This window comes from Onthophagus taurus, chromosome 7, assembly GCF_036711975.1.
Source record: "Onthophagus taurus isolate NC chromosome 7, IU_Otau_3.0, whole genome shotgun sequence".
NCBI classification, from domain to species: Eukaryota; Metazoa; Arthropoda; class Insecta; order Coleoptera; family Scarabaeidae; genus Onthophagus; species Onthophagus taurus.
Genome location: NC_091972.1, coordinates 17,246,212 through 17,273,534, shown reverse-complemented (window position 1 = coordinate 17,273,534; position 27,323 = coordinate 17,246,212). Strand labels below are relative to the sequence as shown.

The 27,323-nt window shown below is 32.0% G+C and overlaps 4 protein-coding genes and 1 long non-coding RNA gene across 6 annotated transcripts; 1 reads left to right on the top strand and 4 right to left on the bottom strand.

Moving 5' to 3' along the window:
• Window positions 1-580: 580 nt before the first annotated feature.
• Window positions 581-7,222, bottom strand: LOC111413730 (Dead-box helicase Rs1). Its single transcript, XM_023044809.2, has 3 exons — window positions 7,028-7,222; window positions 6,501-6,972; window positions 581-2,251 (listed from the first exon to the last, which is right to left on the bottom strand). Exons 1-3 carry the CDS (start codon window positions 7,121-7,123, stop codon window positions 624-626), a joined length of 2,196 nt encoding a protein of 731 aa, XP_022900577.2. The 5' UTR covers window positions 7,124-7,222; the 3' UTR covers window positions 581-623.
• Window positions 7,223-7,370: 148 nt separating this feature from the next.
• On the top strand, window positions 7,371-16,269 carry LOC111413718 (fanconi-associated nuclease 1-like). The gene is made up of 5 exons (XM_023044787.2): window positions 7,371-7,475; window positions 7,544-9,436; window positions 15,424-15,940; window positions 15,996-16,107; window positions 16,168-16,269. The coding sequence occupies exons 2-5, from the start codon at window positions 7,593-7,595 to the stop codon at window positions 16,182-16,184; spliced, it is 2,490 nt and encodes an 829-aa protein (XP_022900555.2). The 5' UTR covers window positions 7,371-7,475; window positions 7,544-7,592; the 3' UTR covers window positions 16,185-16,269.
• A 3,966-nt stretch (window positions 16,270-20,235) lies between these two features.
• LOC111420037 (zinc finger MYM-type protein 1-like) lies at window positions 20,236-21,924 on the bottom strand. Its single transcript, XM_023052943.2, has one exon. The coding sequence runs from the start codon at window positions 21,922-21,924 to the stop codon at window positions 20,236-20,238; it is 1,689 nt and encodes a 562-aa protein (XP_022908711.2).
• Window positions 21,925-22,225: 301 nt separating this feature from the next.
• Window positions 22,226-25,453, bottom strand: LOC111426251 (putative autophagy-related protein 11). Of its 2 annotated transcripts, none has more exons than XM_071197267.1 (2): window positions 22,564-25,453; window positions 22,226-22,460 (listed from the first exon to the last, which is right to left on the bottom strand). In XM_071197267.1, exons 1-2 carry the CDS (start codon window positions 25,386-25,388, stop codon window positions 22,451-22,453), a joined length of 2,835 nt encoding a protein of 944 aa, XP_071053368.1. In that variant the 5' UTR covers window positions 25,389-25,453; the 3' UTR covers window positions 22,226-22,450. The 2 variants fall into 2 exon arrangements, with proteins under 2 accessions (XP_071053368.1, XP_071053367.1); XM_071197266.1 differs by having other exon boundaries at window positions 22,226-22,406.
• A 243-nt stretch (window positions 25,454-25,696) lies between these two features.
• LOC139430376 (uncharacterized) lies at window positions 25,697-26,188 on the bottom strand. The gene is made up of 2 exons (XR_011640860.1): window positions 26,035-26,188; window positions 25,697-25,931 (listed from the first exon to the last, which is right to left on the bottom strand). It is a non-coding gene; the product is annotated as an uncharacterized lncRNA (long non-coding RNA).
• Between the last annotated feature and the right edge of the window lie 1,135 nt (window positions 26,189-27,323).

Here is a 27,323-nt window from a genome sequence, read left to right as displayed (position 1 = left end):
GCATAAATTTGGGATACCAAGTTTGAGTTTTGAGTAGATGTTAGCAATCAAAGGGCAATTCTTTGCCAACGGCCGTTAGATGAAGATTTGCGAAATTCTATCTACTCTGTTGAACAATCGATTATACTAAGACTTCTAATCAGAAATCTAGTACACAACAGTTTTACACTAACTTCAATAGATGTTTCACCTGCTTCAATCAACGCATTTGTTAGAGAAGATCTCAGGGCACCCAGTATAGCTCTATAGGCTTCATAACACGTTACCTGAAGTTTATTCATCATAGTTTTAGAAATAGGCATTAGTATCCACAAACCATATTCAATTCCGGATGTTACTATTACTCTATATAGAGTAATTAATATTATAGGATCACCCCCCCATTTCGATTTTGCCAAGTATGGTTATTTCAAATGAAGTCTACACATCTATAAAAAGGAATGAAAAAGTGAAAGTTGACGTAAAACTTTGAATATTGTCTAATAGATGGCACTGCCAATAAAAATGTAACAAATAATAATAAAATGCAACAAATTAATCAATAAACTTTAATCAACAATAATAAGAATGAAACGAAAAATTAGGTAACGAAGCTATATTAAAAAAACATTAAATACATTCAATTAATTTCTTTGCTTCTTAGATTGAGGTCGGCCAAATGTTTTTCCAACATTTTTCTTAGGCTGCCCCTTTTTCTTTAAATTCCCCTGGTGTCTAAACTTTTTAACACCTTTTCTCGAGGTATCACAAAGTTCGTCAGCAAAATTCGATCTTTTCCTTTTCTTTCCTTTACTAACTCCATCAACATTATCATATACTGCGTTAATCTTTTTCGGTTTCGTCTTTTTCTTCGCCAATTTCGCTTGTAACAACGCTAATTTTTTCAATTCCCCTTGTACGCGATCTTCCGCGGTATCCTTAACCTTTTTAGTTTTCTTTTTCTTGTCATTCTTATCACCACCTTTATCCGTTTCACTAAGTTTATTTTTACTTTTGGTTTTTGAGTTAACCTTTTTTTCTTGATTTAGCGATAATCTTTCTTTTTCATCCTTTCGTTGCCTTTTCGTTTGAAACCATGGTCGTTCTTGGTCTTTTTCCCCGTTTAATAATTTTTGAGCCCTGTTCACTTGGTTTTCAGTTTTACTTAAAATCCTTTCTTCATTTTCCTCTTTCAGAATTAGTTCGATTTCCGGTTCTAATTTTTCTAATTTATTTTTGTATTTTTCTAAAACGTCTAGAGGGATTATCCGACTTTTAACTGGTCTTGTTGCTCGTTTAATAACTTCTTTAACAACTTTTCGTTCTTGTTCTCCTGCTAAACTCACGGAAACTCCAACTCTTCCTGCCCTCGCAGTACGACCAACTCGATGAATATAATGTTCTAAGGTTGGCGGCATCATAAAATTAATCACAGTTTGAACCCCTGGTATATCTAAACCGCGAGCCGCGACATCTGTTGCAATTAAAACATCGACTTTTTCGTTCTTAAATTTCTCCAAAGCATCTAATCGTTGGGGTTGAGTTAAATTTCCGTGTAATTCGGCAACTTTTACACTTAAAAGTCCTAATAAGATGTGTAATCGATGCGCTTGTTTTTTTGTTTGCACAAAAATGATTGTTTTTGTACGAAAAGTTCGGCAAACTAACGCGGATAAGATTGGCTCTCGATCGCTTTCTTTATCTTTTCGGATCCTAATAAATTCTTGGCGCAAATTAAAAGCCACATCTTTATTACTATCAACGAATACACGAACGGGCTTTGTTAAAGAAACCGCGGCTAAATCTTCAACCTCATCTGACATCGTAGCCGAAAATAACAAAGTTTGGCGAGTTCTTGAACACTGTTTGATAATCTCTTTCATTTGTTCGGCGAAAAACTCGTCTAACATACGATCAGCTTCATCCAGAATTAAGATTTCAATCGATTCCAAACTAAATCCAGGTGTACTTTTTAAATGGTCTATTAATCGACCGGGGGTTGCGATTACAATATCGGGATTTTTTCTTAAAATGTTTTCTTGAGTTTTTAAATCTAATCCGCCGACAGATAGAGCTATATCGATATCGGTGAATTGAGTTAATTGCTTTGAAACTTGATAAACTTGAACACCGAGTTCTCTAGTTGGCACTAAAACTAAAACGCGTGTTGTTGCTGTGCCTACGGGGCGATAAAGAAGACGTTCCAACGTTGGAAGCATGTAAGCGGCTGTTTTTCCTGTTCCTGTGGCAGCGCAACCACAAATATCTCTTCCTAAAAAAATTAATTTTATTAATTAATTGGAAGTTATAAGTCTAACATGTTAATAAATATATCATCACTTCAGGCAGGGTTTAGAAAGAATATATAATACAATTTAATATAATATATAATAATTTTAAAGAAATCAACAGCCGGTGAATATAATGGGGCACTGATAGGAGTGTTAAATGATGGATCGTGTCAAAAGCCTTAGAAAATCTCTCATCCATCCCACGCAAGAGATATTGTCGGTAACATCAAAAGGAGCCGTGGTACAGCTGAAACCAGGGCGAAATCCAATCTGGTAATATATTAAATTCATTAAAATGGCTCTAGATTCTCGCCGCCTCAATCTTCTCTAGAACCTTCGAGGTAACGTTTAAAATAATAATAGGCCGTAAATCAACCAAAGCATTTGGATTCTTGTTTTTTGGAGTTGGTGAAATCAATGCAGTTTTCCAATGGTTAGGTTAGAACCCAAATTCCAGACAACAATTGATAATATGACACAAATATGGATCAACAACAACATTTTTGCGCTAATACCATCACACTCATTTCCTATTCAGAGGCGAGCGAAAAGTACAGCTTACTAGAGACATGAGGGAGACAATTATAGAATTGTATAAGATCTCCATCACCAGGGCTGTTATTTTAAGAGGATAGGAAAAGTTGTTAATGGAATCAGCATCGCCAAGCAAAGATGCCCGCGCACAGAACATCTTTGTATGAAAAAAGTCCACAATATAATTTTGTTAAATTATATAATCAGCTCCCGAATAGTCTAAAACAAATAAATGAAATAAACAGTTTTAAAAGTAAAGTTAAATTATTTCTGATAAAGGGCGCATACTAGAGCCAGCGGAAGTATCTCTTTGATGCCTCAATAATCTAATTTCATTAAAATGTTAATTGTGAATTTATTATATTCTGTAATTTTGTAATGTTATTATTACTTTATTTTGTGTTTCGACAATGCACGTCCACTGTTATGGCCCAGGTATTTAATACATACATTATTATGATTACTAGGAATGCCACTAGTTTTATTTTTACAAAAGACCTACAGACACCCCCTAGTTTTTTTGAATTATTATGGCTGAGATAAAAAGGCTTTCTTTTCATGCTAAAATGCAATATTGGTGAAGTTACGTAGTCGTTTGTAGTAAATAAAATCAGATGGTGAGTTAGAGGATTTGAACTTCTTATAGGCCGTATCTCTCGCGCTTATGTAATACTTATGTAGAATCGATGTCTTGATAGGTACATAAAGATTAAAAACCAACTTTATCGTTAATATTCGACAGGTGCAAAAATTCCTGTCAAGGAAGTGCCCTCAGCTGATCCAGAAAAATTTCAGAAGTATCTATAAGTAATGCTTTTAATTGTAGATTGATGCAAATCAAAGGACTAAGTAACAAAGACAAGTGCGTGATCAGCAATGTTATGTATAGTTGTCACACCCGATTCAAGAACAGGAGCATCTACATTTAATCACAAAGTCAATCAATGTGGTGGAGGAGACAGTGACACGAGTCGCGCTCGAGATAATTTGTTGAAGTCTAAAATGTTCAATAGTAGGAATTTATAGATTTAAAAGCGGCGTTTGACAGAATAGAGAAAAATTATGGGAGGAGATGGAGATGGTAGCCAGGATAAAGGGGATACAAGGGGATTGAGGCAGGGATGTCCGCTTAGTTCCGTCCTCTTTGCTTTGTATACCACAGACATAGAAGACAGATGGGCCGGGGGACAGATGAGGGTTGTAATCAGAAGGAGGAAGGTGCACGTACTGGCGTATGCCAACGACCTGGTAGTGATCGCGAGGGAGACGGGTGAGATGAGGACAATGATGGGGTCGCCGGTAAGGTATTTTAGCCGGAAGAATATGGTGGTGAAAGTAGACAAAACGAAAATGATGAGGTTCTGTAAAGGAGGTCGAAAGAAGATTGACGACTGGAGATGGGAGGAGAGGGTAATCGAGGAAGTGAGGGAGTATCCTGTCTATTTGGATACTGTTTTTGGTACTCTTAACGAGCTGCTGCCGCGTTTCCGTCATAGAAACCATAAATGCATAATATGTCAGCATACTCAACACTGGTAAACGATGACATTTTACGCAAAAATTAAGTTCAAATAAAAACAATAGTTATTTATTGTGTAAGTGTTTTAGACAACTCACGGAAGCTGAAGAAGCAACTGTCCAATTATTGCCTGTAAAGTCCAGGGAACATTACGAAAAAGTATTTTATGAGTTTAATGAAGGGAAAGAAAAACGGGGGGTAATAACAATAAATGAGGAAGTCTTGCTATCGTATTTCTTAAATTTGAAGAAGAGGTATGCAATTTCATGCATGTGGTCGAAGTATTCGATGCTGAAAGCCGCTATAAAGGTCTATAAAAACATAGACATAGGAAAATATTGTAAGTTCCATGGCCTATTTGAAGAATCAGTCAAGAGGATACAAGGCGAAGAAATCTGCAGTATTGGAATGAACACACGTCGAAGAGTTTTTGACAAGGGCTTGCGATAAAGAATATTTGATGTCAAGGTAATCTCTGTTAACCTTTTGGATATTATATATAATAAATTTTGAAATATATTAGGTTGCACTAATAATGGGGGTGTCTGGTGCTTGTCGATGCTGTGAACTGACTAATTTGAAAATTAGTGATGTAGAAGATAGAGGCGCATATTTGATTGTTTCGATACCAGATACCAAGACAGGTATTTCACGAAAATTTACAATTATAGAAGAAGGATTCTCTATCAATACTGTGGAGACGTATAGAAAATACATGTCTTTACGTCCGAAGAAGTTATCCAATGAGAGATTCTTTTTAAAATGCGCTTATCAAAAATATACTTCACAATCTGTTGGGATTAACACTTTGTCGAAAGTTCCTTCAATAGTTGCTTCGTTTTTGAATCTGGCAAATGCAAAAGCTTATAGCGGCCATTGTATGAGGCGACCTGACAATAATTAAACGACATGGTGGGTGGAGAAGCTCTGGCATAGCAGAAACTTATATCGAGGATTCTATATGTAATAAGCTTGATATCGCAAGAAAAATCCAAGGTTCTACTGGTACTAGTCGTTCCCTTACTAGAGGAAACGTGCATTGTTTCCACAGATTTTTCAAAAACTTGGACAGGCACTATGCGTTCTGGAAGCGAGTGGTACTTTATATGGTTCATAAGTGTGGATAAAACTTCAATTATAAGGTGATTGTGGATAAACAATATTAACTAAATAACTGTCAAAATTCTATGGCTTACTAATAAAAAACGAAATGTCCTGCTACCACTGGCTAAATGTAAAACCTTTGTATAATTGATGGTTTATAATTATTAATGAATTGAATTTCATTTATTGTATTCATGAAGTAACGTTTTTTAGTTCTTTATTTTAATTTCTTTAATTTTGGGCAAGTTGTCAATATTATACACATTTAGCCCTGGTTAATAAATCATTAGAAAGGTTATAAAACAGAGAAATTTTTAACATGATTTATACGCCAAATGTATTATTGAAATCTTGAAATAGACGCTCATAAAAAATTAGTTTTTCACATTATTTTTTCACTGTATTTTTAAACAATCGAAATATTTAAAATATTTTTCAACTTAAAATGTGTATTAGAGTGTAGTTTATCCAGAGAAGTCAATATGTTGCCAAAGAAACTATTATTAAACTCTGAATTTCAATATTTATAATAGCAATAATTCCTAAACTATTGAACTTTGTATAAGGCATATTTGGCTTAATCAATTGCAAATGAGCTCTATAATAATGCATTTCAATAAATACGTTTATGTGCCAGTCACTCTGTATAGTTAGGGAAGAAATGAAGGTAGATAAAGTGAGGATGGAGGCGGTTAATCGATTAAAATCTTGGGGAGTGCTACAGACAGATTGAGGCAAGTAAGGGTGGATTGAGATGTGGAAACTACTGGAGAGCAGGGACAAGGATGTGGAAATGCAAGAGATAGGACGGTGATAAGGGAAAGTAGGTACAATCCAAAATATTGGATGAGAGATGAGGAGAGGGGGTTCAAGCTCTGTGGGGAGTCTCTACACCATCTGCTGGTGGAGTATAGTAAGTTTGTGGGAGGTTGTGGGAGCAATGAGACATAGAGAGGCTGGGGAAAAGGGTAGGATTTAGATTAGTTATGGATAATGTTGTTATTTCTTGTAACATTGTAATCTTATTATTATTTCCAATTATTATTATTAATTAAAATTATAAAAATATTTACCAAGTAAAGCAATTGGAATAGTTGTTGATTGAATTGGAGTTGGATGAACATATTTCATTTCAACAATAGCTTTCATAAGAGGACGTGATAAATTCATTTCATAAAAAGTAACCCCATCAGTTTTAGTATGCACATCTTCAAAAAACTCTTCTTCCCCATTCCCTGATTTATTTTTCTTCTTTTTCTTTTTATCCTTATTCTTGATATTATCATGAACCAACTCATCATCCGATATACAAATATCATCGTTTCCATTTGCCTCATTTTCATCATTATTTATAATTTCACTTTGATTTTTAGCAGCTAAAACTTTTTTAATTTTATCATCGGTTTTTGTTTTCGCTTTTCGTTTTACATATTTCATCAAATCGTTCCATTCATCTTTATTGTATTCCTCCACAGAACTTACAAATTGAAAGTCAGTGTTGAAATCTTTCTCCTTTTTCTTTTCCTTGGTCGGTTGAAAGTGATTCTTTAAAAGATAAATAATGTTGATTGAGTGAAAAAAAAGTGAGGTTAAGTTTTACCTCCAATTCTACATCTGAATCTTCAGAAAAATCCTCGACATCTTCGTCGTCTTGTATCGTCTTTATTAAGTCGGGAATTTTAGATATTTTAGACATTTTTAATTATTTTAAGATTAATTTAAATCGATTTTTTGAATTGAATTGTGTTTACTATGAAACATAACCTCTTTAATAACATGTGGCCATTTTGGAATATCACCAACTTAAGAAAAAAAAATTAGAAAATATTAAATGCAATTTTAAGTGTATTTATTTTACAATAACAAAAAGTTTTGCGTAAAATGATTCATTATAATAAAATACGTAACGAGTAGTTACAAAGACGTTTTTTATGGAATTTGTATTAGGGAATTTTGTGTTTGTTGAAGTGACATTTAGTAAGATTATTTTTTTGTTTACACCATCAAAAAAATTTTATAACAACCAATTTTCAATATTATTTTAAAAGGTAAGTTATTTTACAAATTAATGTTATATTGGTACGTTAATTACTAATTAATGATATTATTTTTATAGATAACGAGATGCCTAACCTAAAAAGATAAGAAAAAGCGCGCCATAAACAATGGCTGAAAATGATGTAGAAGTTATTTCTTTTAAACAATCATCGATAAAGTCCTTTTTTTCGCCATGTAAAGGCCCCCTTACGTTTCAAGAGTCAAAGTTTAAATCTACCATAAAGAAGCCTCAAAGGTGTCGCCGTTCAAAACGTTTAAAAAATAAGAAACCTGATAAAGAAAGTGATGATGATGACCCAATGAAAAAAGTAATTGTAAAAGAAGAAATGATTGAAGTAAACTGTTGTCCTTTATCACCACAGATTTATTTTGATGATGAACCTATATTAAATGCGGATACATCTCCATCTAAAAAGGTTAAAATTGATTTAGAGCGAGATGAGAATTCCTTATTGAAGTTAAACAATAATAGGAGCAAAATAAAACTTAACTCATCTGATTCTTCCTCGGAAATTATAAATATAGCAGTAACTAAACCTTGTTTAAACATAAAAAATGATTTTAAACTTACCAAAACTCAATTAGAATCTAGTCTTAATTATTCTCATAAAAGTTATGCTTTGAATATAGAAGGTTTAATTTATGAATGCGAATTTGGTGTTGATTTGGATGATTTTGAATGCAAAGAAGTCTTTAAAAATGCCTTAAATAATATTTGGGTGATAATTAAGCACTCTTTAAGGCCTAGTTTTGAAGATTTATTGTTTGAAAATGAAAAAAATTTAATTTTATCATTTTGTTCCATAAAAACTCTCTACCAATTTATTTGTTGCAAGTTATTTACACATCAAATTAAGTGGTATAACCCGGAGAGTTTTATTAAAAGTTTAAAGGGTCGCAATAAGTTAAATTTGATATCTTTAGAAATTCATGAAATGATTACAGATTTAGAAAAATATGGTTTTATACAAACTAACTATGAAAATGATGATTTATCGAATCTTTTAACACTCTTAAATAGGGAAGATTTAACAAAAATTTGTCAAGATTTGCGATTGAATGTGAAAAATTGCGTTTTACGAACTAGGGAAGATAAAATCTTCGCCATTTTAAACCACATTACCAAACAACCCACATTAAACCCATCAAAACCAATGAATGAAGTAGTAAAGATGATGATTTGTAAAAAATTGGGAAAAATGATTAAAATCACTGCAGATTTTCATAACACTTTTTATAAAATCCATTTAATGTACTCATTTACACACCCACAATTAGAGATTCCTCATGGCGTTTATAAATTTATGCATGAAATACACCAAAATAAATCGCTCATCCCTAAATTTCAAACATCAGAAATAAAAATATTCGAAAATGCTAAGGAATTTGATGATTTTTCAAGAGCCTTTACATACAAAGAAGAATTAGTAAAAGAAGCAAATAAAAAATGCCCCAATAAATTGGTAATGAAAGAACATTGTGAGGAAATTTTAACCGAATTAAAATTAATTCTGAATCAAAGGAATTATAAAAACACAAAACCTGGCTTTTTAAACCGGTTTACTTCCGGTCATAAATACGCCTCGGCCTTGGTGTTTGGTATTACTAAGTTATCAGGCACATTTCTGGAGAGATCTAAAGTTTGGATTGAAGAATTACTAAATCAAAATCAGTTTAGAATAAGAAAGAAGTCTTTTCTGTATGGTCAATTAGCTACGATTTATAAAAAATTTTATAAAGATAATCAAAAAGCTTGTGAGACATTAATAAGAGGTTTGAAAGATGATTCTTTGTCGTTTTCGGACGAATGCGAATTAATATATCGAGTGACAAGTTTTATGAAAAAAAGGGAATGTAATAAATTCTTTGATGACGATGTTTTGGAATCATTAAAGAGAGCTCCAAATGTAAATTTATTTTCTACCATAACTATTCAAGGAAAACAAAAGAGGTAAAAACAATTCATTATTTTTTCTTTAATTGTTAATAAAAATCGTTTTATAACATTTTCTTGCATAACTACATTATAATTATTATACAGGGTCATCCACGACGACCGTCCATTAGAATTATACAGGTTCTGGCCAAAATAAAAATTTGAAAATTTAAATTTAAGTATTATCAATTGCGTTCTCTTCAACTAAAATATTTTCAGATTTCTAACACTTTCGTTTATACCGGAAGTCGCCACCTACTTTATTTTTTTAAATGGAACATCCTGTATATTTTTACATATTTGGATTTGTCTGTTTTCAAGGTTTATAAATAACTTTACTTTTTGCAATTTAATTCGACCGTTCTCGAGTTATTCGAATTTTTCCAGAAAAATCTGCTCCAGCAGACATTTGTTTAAAAAATCAGAGAACACTCGATTTTTGGGATATCAATTTAGGATTGAGAACATGCTTAAGCAACATGATGGAGTATGTTTTGGTGCCGAGAACTGCTGTCTAAAACGTTTGGTCACTTTACTATGGCACGTTAACTTTTCAAATTTTGGAAGTACCATAACTTCATTTTTTTAAATGGTACCCCCCATATTTTATTTCTTAGTCGTCTTCGGTGGTTCATTTTACATCTTTTATATCCCATATGTCCCATACCTAATATTAATAGTTTGGGAGATAATTAAGGTTTTTTGAAAAATGCACACATATATGGATATTTAGCCTAGTGTGCCATGAAAAACAAGCCTTCTCAATAAGTTCTTGTCAAAGACTCACTTGTTTACGTCACTTGATGCATGTGAGCTAATAATTATCTGTTATGTCCCTTAATATTAGTACTGAAACGAGTTAAAATCGATAACAATAACGAAAGTAATATTTACACAAATCAAGAAATTCTTAATTTATTTTTTATGCATGAAAAGCGCGACAAAGTTCGTAGTATGATTCCCAGATCTTCTTTGGCAGCTCGAATTGAGATGTTGGGACTGGGCTCGAAATAAGTCAAGGTATTCACCACTTCCGTTGCATTATCTATTACATTTTTTGGTCAGTTTAACACGTGATTAATTCGTCCAAAATGCAAAAATTTGCTTCTATTCTTCTAAATTTACCTTTTGTCATCGGAGATAAATGTGGATAATTTTCATTAAACATTCTGCAAGTTCTACTAAGAACTTTGTCGCACTTTTCGTGCACAAAAAATAAATTATGGATTTCTTCATTTGTATAAACATTATTTACGTTATTAATATCCATTTTAACTGGCTTTAGACTCACAAGCATCAACCAACGTAAATCAGACTTTGACGTTTATCATTAAGTCATTAAACATTTGTTTTCCATGGCACACTAGGTTAATATTGATATGATATGTGAGCATTTTTCAAAAAATCCTAATTATTTCTCAAACTATTAATGTTAGGCATAGGACATATGGAATATAAAAGATGTAAAATGAGACGCCGAAGACGACTAAGTAATAAAATATGGGGGGTGCCATTTAAAAAAATGAAGTTATGGTACTTCCAAATTTCGAAAAGTTAACGTGCCATAGTAAAGTGACCAAACGATCTAGACAGCCGTTCTCGGCACCAAAACATACTCCATCATGTTGTTTAAGCATGTTCTGAATCCTAAATTGATATTTCAAAAATTGAGTATTCTATGATTTTTTAACAAATATCCGCTGGAGCAGATTTTTCTAGAAAAAATCAAATATCTCGAGAACGGCCGAATCAAATTGCAAAAAGGAAAGTTATTTATAAACCTTCAAAACAGACAAATCCAAATATGTAAAAAAATACAGGGTGTTCCATTTAAAAAAATAAAGTAGGTGGCGACTTCCGGTATAACCGGAAGTGCTAGAAATCTGAAAATATTTTAGATAAAGAGAACGTAATTGATAATACTTAAGTCTGCATTCTCAAATTTTTGGTTTGGCCAGAACCCCAGAAACGTCTAATGACCGGTCTCGCTGTGTCTCAGCGAGACACAGCGAGACCCTCTCGAGACCTATACAGCTGTGTCCCTGTATAGGTTTTAGACTAAAATTGTATGGTAACACTTTAAAAATCATGACAAAGTTAACCGAAATACGTTAATTCAAAGACATATAAACTTTGATATTTTTTTTTACTTAATTAGGTAATATAAAAATAAACCTTAAGTTAATTATTAGTAGTAAAATCTAACATTTCTACAAACGGCTCAAATTCTCCATAGTGGAGCAGCTCGACTGTCTGCGAAAACCTTACTGTCATGTTCTTCACCCCTCTCTCAAGTAGAATTCTAGCAACCATGTCAATAGCAAATACTTCCGTCTGGAATACAGTACAGTACGTATCCAGGCAGTAAGCTTGCTTAATCCGAAATATCTGGCAGTATACTGCTGCTTCGACCCTTTCCGGCGTTTTCGATCCATCTATGAACATGCAAATATCTGCCTGAACCAAAGAATTTTTGTTTTCAGGACTGCCGTTTAGGCAGTATAATCTAATATCGAGCATTAATCACTGGTAGTGACCCCGTCAAATCTGACGGCATTGATAGCATAATATCAGTGCTTATAGTATCTTCCACAGTCCATTGGTAGGACATGTCGGAGCAGTATTGAGCATATTGCTTAAACCTGAAATGGTAGTTCTAGTCACTTTCTCTATATGCAAATGCAAAGAAGATAGGTCAAGCAGAACATCCATTGCGCTGTGGCTATGCAGAGGGCTATATGCTGCAACTAGAAGACTAGGTATTACTGACTAAAGCCGAGATAGTGCTCATAAAAGACTAGATACTGCTGGCAGAAACCTACACACTTCTGATAGAGAACTGGATACTGCTAATAAAAGAATAGATACTGGCAGAAGATAACACGTTTATTGATAAGCGACTACATCCTGCCAATATAAGACTAGATGTAGCTGGCAGAAAACCAGATACCGCTAATACAAGACCATGTACCGCTGGAAAATGATTAAACATCACTAATGGAAGTCTAAATACTATTGGCTTAACTACTATCTCAACCCAGTCCAACCTCAGAAACAACTTCTTACTTTTTTTGTCTTAACGGATAAAGACAAGGTGTCATTATTAATTTCCTGGTTATCGTTTAAACATAAAGCAACGTAATTAAGATAATCAAGATCGCGCCTCAAACCAATCCAACCTCAGCATCAACTTCTTATTTTTCCTTTCATAACCGAGAAGACGAAGCGTCATGGTTAAGGTTAAGCCTCAGTGGCAAGCGACCTCGGCTTCATTTTCTAGTCATCGTTCTAACATAAAACATCATAGTTATGGTAAAGCCTCAACCCAATCCAACCTCAGAATCAACTTCTTACTTTTTTGTCTTAACGGATGAAGACAAGGTGTCATGATTGAGGTAAATCCTCAACCGCAAGCGACCTCGGCTTCATTTCCTGGTTATCGTTTAAACATAAAGCAACGTAATTAAGATAATCAAGATCGCGCCTCAACCCAATCCATCCTCAGCTTCGTCTTCTCCGTTATGAAAGGAAAAATAAGAAGTTGATCTTATTTTTCCTTTCATAACGGAGAAGACGAAGCGTCATGGTTGAGGTTGAGTCTCAGTCGCAAGCGACCTCAGCTTCAATTTCTAGTCATCGTTCAAATATAAAGCATTATAGTTATGGTAAACTCTCAACCCAATCCAACCTCAGAATTAACTTCTTATTTTTTTTTGTCTTAACGGATGAAGACAAAGTGCATGATTGAGGTGAAGCCTCGGCCCCAAGCGACGTCGACTTAATTTCCTGGTTATCATTTAAACATAAAGCAACGTAATTAAGATGATCAAGATCGCGCCTCAACCCAATCCAACCTCAGCATCCAGTTGTTATTTTTCCTTTCATAACGGAGAAGACGAAGCGTCATGGTTGAGGTTAAGCCTCAGTGGCAAGCGACCTCGGCTTCATTTTCTAGTCATCGTTCTAACATAAAACATCATAGTTATGGTAAAGCCTCAACCCAATCCAACCTTAGAATCAACGTCTTACTTTTTTATCTTAACGGATAAAGACAAGGTGTCATGATTGAGGTAAATTAAAATTAATTTCCTGGTTATCGTTTAAACATAAAGCAACGTAATTAAGATAATCAAGATCGCGCCTCAACCCAATCCAACCTCAGCATTAATTTGTTATTTTTCCTTTCATAAAGCTAAGTGTCCATTTGCGAGAAATGCTCTCGAGAGAAGCTATCGAGAGTATATTTTCTGGTGGACACGCATCTGAGAGTAACTATCAGAGAGTTCCCACAAACTCTCGGAGAGTAAACACGTTGAGATTTGTACTCAGGTGGACACGCACAATTTATCTATCGTGAGAGTAACTGTCAAAAAACGAACACGGTTCGAATTTTGCTGCGAGTTTTCTCAATATAACACGTTTAAAGATAACACCTAAAAGAAAATAGTCCCAAGAAGAAATATTTAAATTAATTGAAGTGTATGAAGAAAATTCAATTCTTTGGAATATCAAATCTAATGAACATAGAAATCGGGAAGCGAAGGATGCAATTTTAACAAGTATTGGACAGAAATTTAAACGGGATTTGTACCATTAGTAATAGTAACTTCTGACAACATAATTTGGTGTTCTGACAGTAAAATTAAGTCTTCTGCTAAAAGTATTTGATTTTTAGTAGTAGTGTGTAGTCTTCTGTAAGAAAGATGTGCTTCATTTGCAATATCTAGTTTTTCACTAGCAATATTTAGTCTTCTGCCAGCAATATCTAGTCTTTTGCAGCAATATCTAGTCTTCTACCAACAGTATTTCGTCTTCTCGTAGTAGTGTGCAGTCTTCTGTAAGAAGAATCTGCTTTATTTGCAACATCTAGTCTTTCATTAGTAGTACTTAGGCTTCTACCAGCAATATCTAGTCTCTTTCAGCAATTGAGGCGTTTAAGTTTATATTTTCTAATAATTTTCCAAAATACTACCAAGCCACTATTAAGCTATCACGTGTACGACAATAAACTTATAGTTTGCATTTATAAGTGCCTTAAAGCAATCGAGTTCACTTTTTTGTGAATCCAGTATGCCAAATAACTAACAATTTGACAACGAATGTTGATATTTGTTGACATCCAGCTCTAATCTACGCCAAATCCATGATTTCACCCAACAGTTCCTTTTATTTTTTTCAGTTTGCTTTTTTTTTTTGAAATTTTGTACAACACTATTGCACTTGCAATTTTGTTTACATCCATGTTTACAAACACCAAGCACTGAAAGAAAATAAAATTTACTTTCCAAAGCACGGACACATTTCACTGGTGGACACGGTCCTGAAAGAACTATCTGAGAGAAAGCTCTCGGAAGTTTTATTGAAGCTCTCGGAAGTTTTATAGAAGCTCTCGGAGAGCTAAAACAGTCTCAAGTGGACACAGAGTTGAGAGTAAATATCGAGAGTTAGTCTCAGAAGTTTCTCTCAAGTGGACATCTAGCTTTATGGAGAAGACGAAGCGTCATGATTGAGGTTGAGTCACATCCGCAAGCGACATATTTTCTGCATTCGGCTTATCTATAATCTTCTTTTGATCCTGAAAGCGTTTCACAATCGCATCAAAATCTGTTACCCGCTGACTACAAAATTGTACTGACTCAACCGATTCATCGTATTGTGAATCATCTCGCAAACAGTGATTAACACATTGACTGCCGCGGGTATATCACGCGCATTACTACACTACAGAAGTGTGTACCAATTTTGATACACATGGCAGTCAACGTGTTAAGTAAAAAGCTCGATGACTTCGTCCCAAGTGAAGAAATCTTGACTTGCTTTGGGTAAGGTAGCTATTCTCATCATTGCGAGTACTCTAAAGCGTCTTTCTATCCAATTTATCTCCCTCATTAAGTCTTTAAGCATCGGGAAACTAAATATTTAGAAAGTTTTGTTAGTGTAATTAATTAACATCTTTCATTACGATACATATTAATAAAAACTTATTACAATTTTCTTTTTAGTAATGAACCTTATTTTGTCCATACAACATCTTCCGAAGACCGAGAATATCTTCGCGTCGAAATTTTCGCGATCCGTCATTACGTAACAAACTCCGAATTTACAAACGGAATTCACTGCGAAGGCACAATAATAAACATGTTATTTTTTATTTTATTTTGGGACATCATTTACAAAGAAGACAATGCCATCCCAATTTTTATTAATCCAAATCAAACCGTGCCATTAGATTTAAACCACGACGAGTTTTACACGAGGCGAAAAGATCTTATCGACGAGAGGATAGAAAAAATCAAATTCGGTTGGTCACAAGATGAATTCAACGAATACGTTCGAAACGCGTGGGAGGAGGCAGAGCCGTGTAAAGGTGTTGTTAAAGTTTTTGATATTGATGTTACGTTTCGGTTTATTGAGGTGATTGGTCGAAATGTTATTGGGGAAATTATGGAGAGGTTTGTTGAGAGTTATGATGAGTGCAGGGCGGGGTTGCCGGATTTATTTTTATGGAATGATTTAAAAGTAAGATTTTTTTGATTTATTTTTTTTTGAAATTGTAAAAATTGATTTTTTTTAGTGCAAATTTGTCGAAGTTAAAGGGCCTGGGGATCAATTATCAACGAAACAGAAGCTTTGGATAAGTTTTTTACACGAAATTGGGGTTGATGTTGAAGTGTGTCGAGTTAAAAGTACGTTTTTATTTGACACGTGTTAATTTTAACTTGTAATGTGAATGTTTTCTTTTTTAGGATTAGGAGGAAACTAATTCGTTTTATTTTATACTTTTTAATTAATTTTAAGTTTATTTTTAGTTATTTTAATATTTGTAAATAAATGGGCTATAACAAATGGATTTCTCTTTTAATTATAGGGTAAAGTGTACTTTGGACCATTTTTTTCTAAAGCTAATATTTTAAAATTTATCAGTTATTACTCAAATCTCTTGGTTTAATTTGATTCTGCAATGCTTTAAGTGATAAAATTCTTAGTAACAAACGCGAAGTAACTTGGAACAGCGTTGAATGTACCTTGGACCAATTAGTAACTAAACAAGATGGACATGGAGAGAAACAAATTTTGAACTCAATGCCCTGGTTGGTGCAGCGGACATAAGCAGATTTGTTAAATCTCGGCGAATTAGATGACTCGGACACATAAGAAGAATGGAAGACGATAGAAGTGCAAAAATCCTTACAGAATGGAAACCAACAGAGAAAAGACCTCGTAAAAGATGGTTAGACGACGTGATGTGCGAATAAAGAAGCCGCATTGAGAAAAACGATAAGAAAATCATATTACGTTGGTGTTGCAAGTGGGCAAAAACCATTGCCTCATTCGGACTACATTCCTGCGCCAAAATCTTCCAGCCCAGATGTGGAAGATCAAATAAACGATTTTAACATACAAATAATATCACACCAGAAGAATTTTTAGGAGATGTGGGAATTAAATTATTTCCAAATTGTTATGAAAGGAACGTTTTTGATAAATCTTACAATCGCTACATTTTTCTAATAATCTTTCTTTGGACGAAGCTACAATACCCTATCGTGGACCTCTTGTGAGAATGTTATGCGAGGCTGAAAGTGGTTAAATCATTAAATTTAAATTATGTAGTGGTACTGGTGAAAAATTAAACGATTTCGTATCTGATCTGCTGAAAAGTACTGAGAATGTGTGGCATCATATTAATATGCATAACTACTACAATAGTGTTGAACTAGCTGAGAAAAGGCTATTAATCAATTTAGAATGTGTAGTACTAATAGGGAAAACAGAGTACAAGCACATTTCCGTGCGAACGGAAACTCTTAGATTGTATACTTTTAAATTTATACATTGTATATAAAAAGCTAAATCCAGAAAAGAAATAAATTTGCTTCCTTTTTGCAACAAATTGTCAAACACTGAATTGAAAGTGACAGTTCTCTGGTGCACATCGAGGTTAGCTCTAATTTGCAGGAAGCCTTATAAAAGAAATCCGCCTGGTAGATTTTCTGGAAATATGAAACAACATAGAAAAGGAAAAATTGAAAACTCAGACAAAAAGACGTTTGCTCAAAAACGTTGCAGAGTTTATAAAAATAATGGGATTCGGAAAGATACATGTTTTTTTATCAATTTTGTCAAGTTGCTTTATGCCGAGGAAAGTGCTTTGAAGAATATAAAGGGGTGTTCAGAAATTCGACCGACTCTGAATCGAAAATCTTAATGTTAAAATGTTGTTCTATGTTGCAAACGTGTGTTTCATGAAGACATGATAATGAAAAAATGTTAAAAACGAACTTTAAAGCTAAAGAAAATAACTTTCACAAAAAAACTAGTTTTCAAAATTCCTCCAAATGGAACACCTGTATATTTTAAGGTTTTTGGATTCCTTTTGACAAGGTGTTGCAAAATGCCATAAGCTTTTAATGCTTTAAACTGCATAGTTTTCGAGATATTGAAACGTTTATTAAAAAAGATTTGACGTACAGACAACCAAATTATGGCGTCATTATGGGATTGTGTGTTACTATGGTAACGGAGATAATTTCTGCTCAAATTTTAAGTTGATTTCGAAAAGGCCTTAATTGTAGATATTAAATAAATAAGAACATGTTATGTAGGTGGTTACTACATTTAAATCCCTGAGAGGGGTCTAAAGATTTAAATTTTTTGCAACTTTTTGGTGTAGGTCACAAATTTTTAACTGAGTTATGACGTCATCGATATTTTTTTCAAATGGCAATCCCCCATTTTTATTGCGGTATATGAAAGAAGATGTTTTTCTGAATCTAGTACAGTCAATATTAATATTCGTTACATAAGAATATTTTCGAGAAAAATTACTTTAAAGTTTAATTACTTCAAATTTGCTTGACATGGAAAAAATAGCAGTAACCATGAGTAATTATGGTAACCAATCATTTTAAACAATTCTCTAAGTTTTATAAGTGTCAAACACTGATTTAGTAAAGCTTGTTGTTTCTTATAGCACTGATTTAAACTATTCTTACATCACTTTTGAATTAATTTTTGTTTTTTGTTTACTTTTATTTGTTTTCGTTGTTAATTTATTAAAATGGTACGTTTAACCGAGCGGGAAAGAATAGAAATTCTGTGTTTCATTGAAATTGGTGATTGAACTCGAACTTAAAAAGAAGTAGTAGAGTTCTTTAACGGAACATATCCTGACCATGAACGCATAAGCCAAAGTATGGTAAGCCGCATTGTCACTAAATTTAAAAATCATGGGATCCGTCGAAGTTTGGCCGACCAAATGTTTCAGACGAGGCTGAATATAACGTTGTGGAAGAAAACCCTCATATTACGGTAAGGGATATTGGGTCGAATCTGGCCATTAGTAAAACAACGGTTCACAAAATATTAAAAAACCGCAATATATCATTCCCTATAAGGTAAATCTCATTCATGAGCTCAATGAAGATGATTTTGATAGAAGATCGCAATTTTGTGAGCAGTTGCAACAATTGTGCAACGATGACGAAGATTTCGTTAAAAACATAATTTTTTCCGATGAGGCAACATTTACATTGAGTGGACAAGTTAACAGGCAAAATTGTCGGTATTGGACTACCCAAAATCCACATTGGGCAAGAGAATCGCATACCCAATATCCGCAAAAGATTAACGTGTGGTGCGGAATAGTACAGGATACTATCCTGTGTCCTTACTTTTTTGAGGGAACCTTAACTGGAGAGAGATATTTAGGTTTTCTACGAACAGATCTCATTCCTTCCATAACGACCAGATTTCCCGATGATGTTGACCCAAGTCGATTTCAACGGCAATTGTTCTTCCAACAAGATGTTGCGCCGCCACACTATACGGTTCCTGTCAGTGGCGTAACTAGAAAATATGGGCCCAGGCGCAAAATTTTGTAATTGGCCCCTGTCTTTATAGCAAAGGTAGTAATACTATGTATACATATTATGGTATACAGAAAAAAAAACACAAATTAAGTTGAAAATACTTATTTATTTTCAAATTTACTAACAAAAAACCAAGAACTAAGAACTAAATTATTACAAAAGTTGTTTTCTTCTAGATTTCATCGCTGCAAATATACTTATTAAATTTTTTAAATCCATTTTCTTAGCCTCACTGCTTTCAATTGCTAATATAGAAAGATTATTCAGCCGCGATTGTCCCATACTATTTCTTCTATAGTCCTTTATTATTTTTAACTTGCTAAATGATCTTTCTACAGAAGCAACTGTTACAGGGAGTGTGAAGAACAATATAAAAACAGAAAATACATCCGATATATCAGTTTCTAAGCATTTATATTTGGTCATTACTAAGTTAGCAAAATCTATTACACTTTGCAATTCTTTTAACTTGTCTTTTAAAAGCGAATGAACATGAATAAAATGCAATGAAAATTGTTCACTTAAAAAAGTTGAATACTTCTTTTGTAATTTTTTACATTCTCTTAAAATATCTTTGTCTTTTAACGTTGATAATCTTTGTGGATCCAGAAATCTAAAATAATTTCTTAATTTTTCCATGCTTTTAAATCTTTCATGTAGTTGATGTGAAATAGTATCTATGACAACATTAAATATTCCAACTCTAAACATATCTTCTCTTGAAGAAAAGTGATAATTTTTCGACAATTCATCAAAATGGTGTTTCACTTTAGGCTGTCGTTTCTTTTGAAACTCAAGGGGAACGTTCCAAGTTCTTGCAATTTCTGCAGCCTCACCTTTTATTTCAGTAAATTTTGATCTACGTTCTGAAACTTTATTATTAGCTTGGTTTAAAACAGTTTTGGCTTCATCTAAATCTACATTTTTCTTTTGTAGAACTTTTCAAGCTAAATTAATATCTGCTAGAATTTTATGCAAAAAGACGCACATAAAAATAAACTCAAATTTTTCCATTCTATCTTTTATGTTTTGAGCTTCATCACGAATTTCTTTTTTCTCTGTCAACATCAAGTGTGTTAAAGATTTTATAATATCTAAATAACGGAGTTTCACAGCTAGTAGAGAAGTCAATCTTCCAGACCATCGAGTAGGATTTAATTTTTTTAAAGTTACATTTGATTCGCCTGTGAACTTTGAAAGCAAATCCCATCTATTAATAGAATTTCCAAAAAATGAATATATTTCTTGGAGTGTAACGAAAAATGCGGACACATCTTTATTGACAAGATTTAAATTATGGCTTGCACAATGAACGTACTCTGCATTTTGTTGAATGTTCTTTATTTTTTGTTGCAGACCATTGTATATACCACTCATTACATTCGCTCCGTCGTATTCTTGACCAATACATTTTTCAATTGGTATCTTCATTTCGTCTAATATAGAGAGAATTTTATTTTTCATTCCCTCAGCAGTAAGATCTGTTTGATCAAAAAATCCTAAAAAAGTTTCTTTAATTTGAAACCCTTGAGATTCTAAGCGATCATTTCTTAGAATATGCACATGTCTAATCATTACACTTAATTGGTCCTTTTTCACTATATCTTGGGTAGTATCCAATAAAAGCGAATAACATAAACTATTGTTAATTTCACTTATTAAATTTCCTCTACGATTTTGCCCTGCACATTGAATTAGTTCGTTTTGAATTTTGGGACTTAAGTATCTAACTGATCCATTTGGCATGTCAATTACTTGTTTTAAAATATTGTCATATTTAGCCAATAATTCAACTTCTGCTATAAAATTGCCTTTATAATCATCTCCGATATTTTCTGAATGGCCACGAAATGAAGTACGATTTCTTGCCAACTTTAAAGTAATATCAAACAAACGCTTTAGAACCTTTCTCCAAAAGATCTCATTTTGACGAATAAGCTCCTCTGAGCATTTGTCTATTGTCTTATTTTCTTGCCAAATTTTATGCACTGAGACCGCTTCAATATGATGCTTTGTAAGAGAATGAGTGTTCAACTTATTGGAAAAACTTTGCCAATCACGCATACCAGTACACCATTGATTTTTTTGCCCAGAGAATAACCAACATGGTTTACAGTAAGCTGCATCAAGAATTTTCGAATAGTGTAACCAAGATCGAGGAACTGGACCATATTTAGTAATGCATGTGAAAAATTTTGCAGAAAAGCAACGATTATTCTGCATCGGATCTCTGGGAAATGGTCCTTGTGGTTTGTTTATTGTATCGTCTAGACCCACTAAAAACCGTCTAAGTTTATCTGTTAAATTGATGTTATTTTGTACATAATAACCCAAATCCGGATCTCTAAATTCTGAGTTTTCTTCGTCGTTGTTTTCCTCATTTTCATTTAGGAAGTGCAGCACTTGTGATTTTTGATGTTGTGTTGTATTTATTAAACCAGCAGTACTTGAACCAAAAGCACTTATTTCTACTTCTGGAGTGGAAAGATTTTCCTGTGTCTCCGATTCCACACTTTCTACTCTTTTCAATTTTTGGAGGAATGTATCTATTTTTAGTAACTTTTTTCTTTTTTCATCCTTTTCTCTTTTTATCTTTCGCTTTTGTGCCCCACTGGCAACTTTTTTCTCCATTGTATTTTATGGACTAAAACAAATACATACATTTTTTTTTTTTTTTAATGATTAAAATCCAAATACATGAAATTCCTCTTGATTTTGTATTTATTTTTTTGTTAAGTCATTTAACGTTTCGAACTATTTACATAGTTCATCATCAGAAATCACTATAAAAAAGAAATTTAAAAAGCAACGTCGACGAAATTATCTCCTTTATGGAAATCGTTAAAACAAATTGAACGTACAACGCATAGATTATTACAAAAACAGAAAACAAAAAGAAAAACAAAAAGGAAAACAAAAAAAAACAAAAATGTACCTTTGTCGAGTATCCCTATTGATTAATTTATCAATTCTATCGGTAAATTGTGTATATTTCCATGATCTTACATTTTATAAATTTTTCAAATTACAAAACATTTCAACGTGTTCGTATGGACTTAGCGACTATAAGAAGGAATATCGTGACGGAACCAGTTTTTCTTTAACAATGTGTTCTACGGAAATCAATACAATTCAATTCAAATTACAAATTTAAAATTTACCAATATCTAAAATTACAATTAATTAGTAACTAATCATATATCTAATTTGTTTATTATGCCTGCATAATAACTACCTATATTTCCTGAATCTGATTTAAAATTAACTGACCTGTTAATGTTTTTGGTGATATAGATAGCTTCAATATTCTTTCTGTTGAATGTATCTCCTTCAGTGGTCAACACTTTAGGCGTATCAAAGTTAAATTTATGACGATTCTTGATTGCATGTTGGCAAAGGGCTGTTTTATTAATAATTTTGTGTTGATTAGTATCGTATTTATGCTGTTTTATACGATTATGTAATTGTTGTTTACTTTCACCTATATACACCTTATTACAGTTATTACATTCTAATTGGTATATGGTATTAATTCTGTCCGTCTTATCTATTTTGTCTTTCATATTACTCAAAATATTGGTTAATTTATTATTGTTATATTGTGCTAATTTGATTTCTTGAAATTCATATTTCTTAAAAATAGCTTTAATTTTATTGGTTATTGTCGGGATATATTTGATTTTATAGAATTTACTTATTTTATCTCTATCTGCAACACTCCGTACGTCTAATTCATTCGAATCATTCTGATATAAAGTTTCCGTATGTGGTAAGTAATCTGTGATCTTTGTTTGAGTTTGGGTTACACCCTTATTCTTGTTGTCAATACTTGCATTATTATGTTTGCTTGGTCTCATTTTTGCAATAATCTGATCTCCATTTAAGTTTGATCTTTGTTCAACATTATCAATATTGCTCTGTTGTGTGTTTATAGGTATTGATTGTTTGACTTTATTATAATTATTGTACCAAATATTATTAATTAATGTTCTTGGGTATGCATTTTCTAAAAGGATATTATATATTTTGGTCTTTATTTCTTTCATGTATATATCATCAGTTAAATTAATAGCTCGACGGATTAAATTATTAATAGTATTTATTATCTGAGTTCTTGGATGATTACTTAAATAATGAAGAGTTCTATTGCTACTGATGTCTTTTTTATACCAAGATGTGTATATCTTATTGTGTTCTTTATTTATTGTAATATTCATATCCAAATATGCTATTTGTTCATTGTGTAACGTTTCGACTGTAAATTGTAAGCGTGGGTTGTATTCATTAAATTTGACCAAAAGTTGTTTATATTGATTTTTAGGTAGAATGATTAGCAAATCATCTATGTATTTTGTAATTAAGAAAGGTTTAATGAAAGTGTCGTTTAATTGTGTGTCAAGTAACGAGTTCATCACTATGCCACTCAGATTTACGCTTAAGTTGGAGCCCATAGGAAGTCCATATATTTGTTTATAAAAAGTGTTATTAAATTTAAAATAGCTGTTATGTGTACAAAGCTTTATTCCATCTAAAAATATTTTTTTGTCTTTTATGCAAGTAAAGTTTTCAATTTTATTCCAATTTTCATCTATGATTTTAAGCATGAGTTTTAACGGAATATTTGTAAAAAGGGACTTCGCATCAAAGCTTACTATGTCAATATCTTCATAGTTTTCAATCTCCAATTCATCGAGACGCTTCTTAAGCATAAAGGCATTTTTAACGTCGTAATGATTTTCATCATTTAAATTATTCAGAGATTTATTTAAAAATATAGATAACGCATTGGTAGGTCCATTTATATTATTAATGATTGGACGTAAAGGGTTATTATCTTTATGCGCTTTTAATAATCCATGTATCCTAGGTGTCACATAATGGTTTGGTGATAATCTAAGCTTTTGTTGCTTTGTTATAAATCCTTTCTTTTCTAATATTTTCAGGTAATCATTAATGCGATTAACTAGATTAGGACCTGGATCTAATCTAGATGTTTTATAAGTATCTATATCGTTAAGTAACTCTTTCATTTTATCGTTATATTCTGATTTATACAAAAAGGCTATTTGTTTTGTTTTATCAGTCTTTATAATAACTATGTCCTTATGTTGTGTTAAAAATCTTTTCAAGAAAATCATATCTTTTATCACTGTATTATGAAATATTGAAAATGTTCTATTATTATTTAACGTCAATGATTGTTTATTTTTCATATTCTTGTTATTTCTATCTAGATAATTGGAAATTTCATTAATTATATTGCTTCTTGTTATATTAATGTGATTCTCTGAAGTCTTCAAGTTAATAAAAACTTTTTCTATGTCTATTATCATATTTAAAATGTCTTTGTGTAGAGATTTTTTATTGTTATGTGTTGTAAAGCAAAATTTTTCACCCAAAGATAAGAGATTTAGTATATTTATGGGTATTTGTAATTTTGTAAGATTCAGTATTCTACCTTTCTTGTGTAAATCGTTATAATTATTTTGTAACCAATCATCAGTATGTAAATTTATGTTAGAATTATTATGTGCATTTTCTAGGAACAAAGGTAATTTCAATCGATTTCTATTTTTCAATCGATTTGAGTTATGTAACTCGTCTCTTCTTATTTTATGTGTGAACTTGATGTATCTTTGATTAGCCTTATTCAAGATGATCCTTCTGAAATTGACCTTAAATTTGTCTCCTTCATTAATGGGATTTCTAGTTATAACAAAATCAATATATCTAAAAATCCTGTTAATTAACCAGTAAGTTTGATTTATTTCATCTTTCAAAATGTTAAGGGCTATGTGTTTAGATTGCATTTTTTGTTTGTAATTTATTAGATAATCTTTATAAAAAAGGTTATCTATATTTTTCAAGTTTTTAAGAATATGATATGGTATTAAATTCATTTTAAGGGAATTTTTCAAATAAAACAATTTACAATAAGCTTTTATGGCTTTTTCGAATGTGGGTTTAAGAAGGCGCTCAACAAAGGTACTTACATTAAAACAATCAATTATTTTCTTAAAATTATCGCCGACATTGACATCTCCATCTTCTCGTTTGCAATTTCTTCTAAATTCATGGATATTTATGTATTCCATATTAATTATGTAATTATAATATATTAATTGATTAAAGAGGATTGGTTATTCTTTAATGATTAAAATCCAAATACATGAAATTCCTCTTGATTTTGTATTTATTTTTTTGTTAAGTCATTTAACGTTTCGAACTATTTACATAGTTCATCATCAGAAATCACTATAAAAAAGAAATTTAAAAAGCAACGTCGACGAAATTATCTCCTTTATGGAAATCGTTAAAACAAATTGAACGTACAACGCATAGATTATTACAAAAACAGAAAACAAAAAGAAAAACAAAAAGGAAAACAAAAAAAACAAAAATGTACCTTTGTCGAGTATCCCTATTGATTAATTTATCAATTCTATCGGTAAATTGTGTATATTTCCATGATCTTACATTTTATAAATTTTTCAAATTACAAAACATTTCAACGTGTTCGTATGGACTTAGCGACTATAAGAAGGAATATCGTGACGGAACCAGTTTTTCTTTAACAATGTGTTCTACGGAAATCAATACAATTCAATTCAAATTACAAATTTAAAATTTACCAATATCTAAAATTACAATTAATTAGTAACTAATCATATATCTAATTTGTTTATTATGCCTGCATAATAACTACCTATATTTCCTGAATCTGATTTAAAATTAACTGACCTGTTAATGTTTTTGGTGATATAGATAGCTTCAATATTCTTTCTGTTGAATGTATCTCCTTCAGTGGTCAACACTTTAGGCGTATCAAAGTTAAATTTATGACGATTCTTGATTGCATGTTGGCAAAGGGCTGTTTTATTAATAATTTTGTGTTGATTAGTATCGTATTTATGCTGTTTTATACGATTATGTAATTGTTGTTTACTTTCACCTATATACACCTTATTACAGTTATTACATTCTAATTGGTATATGGTATTAATTCTGTCCGTCTTATCTATTTTGTCTTTCATATTACTCAAAATATTGGTTAATTTATTATTGTTATATTGTGCTAATTTGATTTCTTGAAATTCATATTTCTTAAAAATAGCTTTAATTTTATTGGTTATTGTCGGGATATATTTGATTTTATAGAATTTACTTATTTTATCTCTATCTGCAACTGGTTCCTGTTCGTGCATATTTAAATCAATTATTTCCCAATCAATGGATTGGGAGAAGAGGGCCAATTGAATGGCCTGCAAGATCACCTGATATGACTCCGCTGGACTTCTTCCATTTAATTTATTAATTTTATTTTTTATTTGTAATTAACCCGATTGTTATTCATGGCTACTGCTATTTTTTCATGTCAAACGAATTTGAAGTAATTAAACTTTAAAGTAATTTTTTTAGAAAATTTTCTTATGTAACCAATATTAATATTAACTGTACTAGATTTAGAAAAAAATTCTCTTTCATATTCCGTAATAAAAATGGGGGATTGCCATTTGAAAAAAAATATCGATGACGTCATAACTCGGTTAAAAATGGCGGAAAAAATTTGAAACCTACACCAAAAAGTTGCAAAGAATTTAAATCTTTAGACCCGTTTCAGGGTTTTTTCCATAAACCGTTCATAATGATTTTATCACCTATATCCGTTACTTTACGGACACCTGTATAATAAGAACAATTTGCAGTATTGAAAGCGGACAATAAAGCTTATTGTAGTTCCTCTTCCAGCAGACAGTAATGTGTTACTTATATTCTTGGAATAAATAAAATTAGTCATTATGTTTTGACATGATTTATTTACAAGTTTTTGTCACATTGAGTTAATTTTAATTGAATGATCACATAGAAGATATAAAATATATTTAAGTTTTTTTCTGTTATAATAACTCGTTAACTTTTTTTTTGTTACATGACAGGTATTTTTGTATTTATATATTGAAAATGTACAAATAAATAAAAAAAAATTATAACGTTGGCATCCCTATAAAGGTGGTATATAAATGGAAACA

What these genes read in the sequence shown, in the direction of transcription:
- LOC111413730 (XM_023044809.2), bottom strand. Translation starts at nt 7,123, where the DNA reads ATGTCTAAAATATCTAAAATTCCCGACTTAATAAAGACGATACAAGAC. An exon ending in ATTCAGATGTAGAATTGGAG is followed by an intron (nt 6,973 to 7,027) that starts GTAAAACTTAAC and finishes TATCTTTTAAAG; the next exon opens with AATCACTTTCAACCGACCAA. An exon ending in TATTCCAATTGCTTTACTTG is followed by an intron (nt 2,252 to 6,500) that starts GTAAATATTTTT and finishes TAATTTTTTTAG; the next exon opens with GAAGAGATATTTGTGGTTGC.
- LOC111413718 (XM_023044787.2), top strand. Translation starts at nt 7,593, where the DNA reads ATGGCTGAAAATGATGTAGAAGTTATTTCTTTTAAACAATCATCGATA. An exon ending in ATTCAAGGAAAACAAAAGAG is followed by an intron (nt 9,437 to 15,423) that starts GTAAAAACAATT and finishes TTTTCTTTTTAG; the next exon opens with TAATGAACCTTATTTTGTCC. An exon ending in TTTTATGGAATGATTTAAAA is followed by an intron (nt 15,941 to 15,995) that starts GTAAGATTTTTT and finishes GATTTTTTTTAG; the next exon opens with TGCAAATTTGTCGAAGTTAA.
- LOC111420037 (XM_023052943.2), bottom strand. Translation starts at nt 21,924, where the DNA reads ATGGAGAAAAAAGTTGCCAGTGGGGCACAAAAGCGAAAGATAAAAAGA.
- LOC111426251 (XM_071197266.1), bottom strand. Translation starts at nt 25,388, where the DNA reads ATGGAATACATAAATATCCATGAATTTAGAAGAAATTGCAAACGAGAA.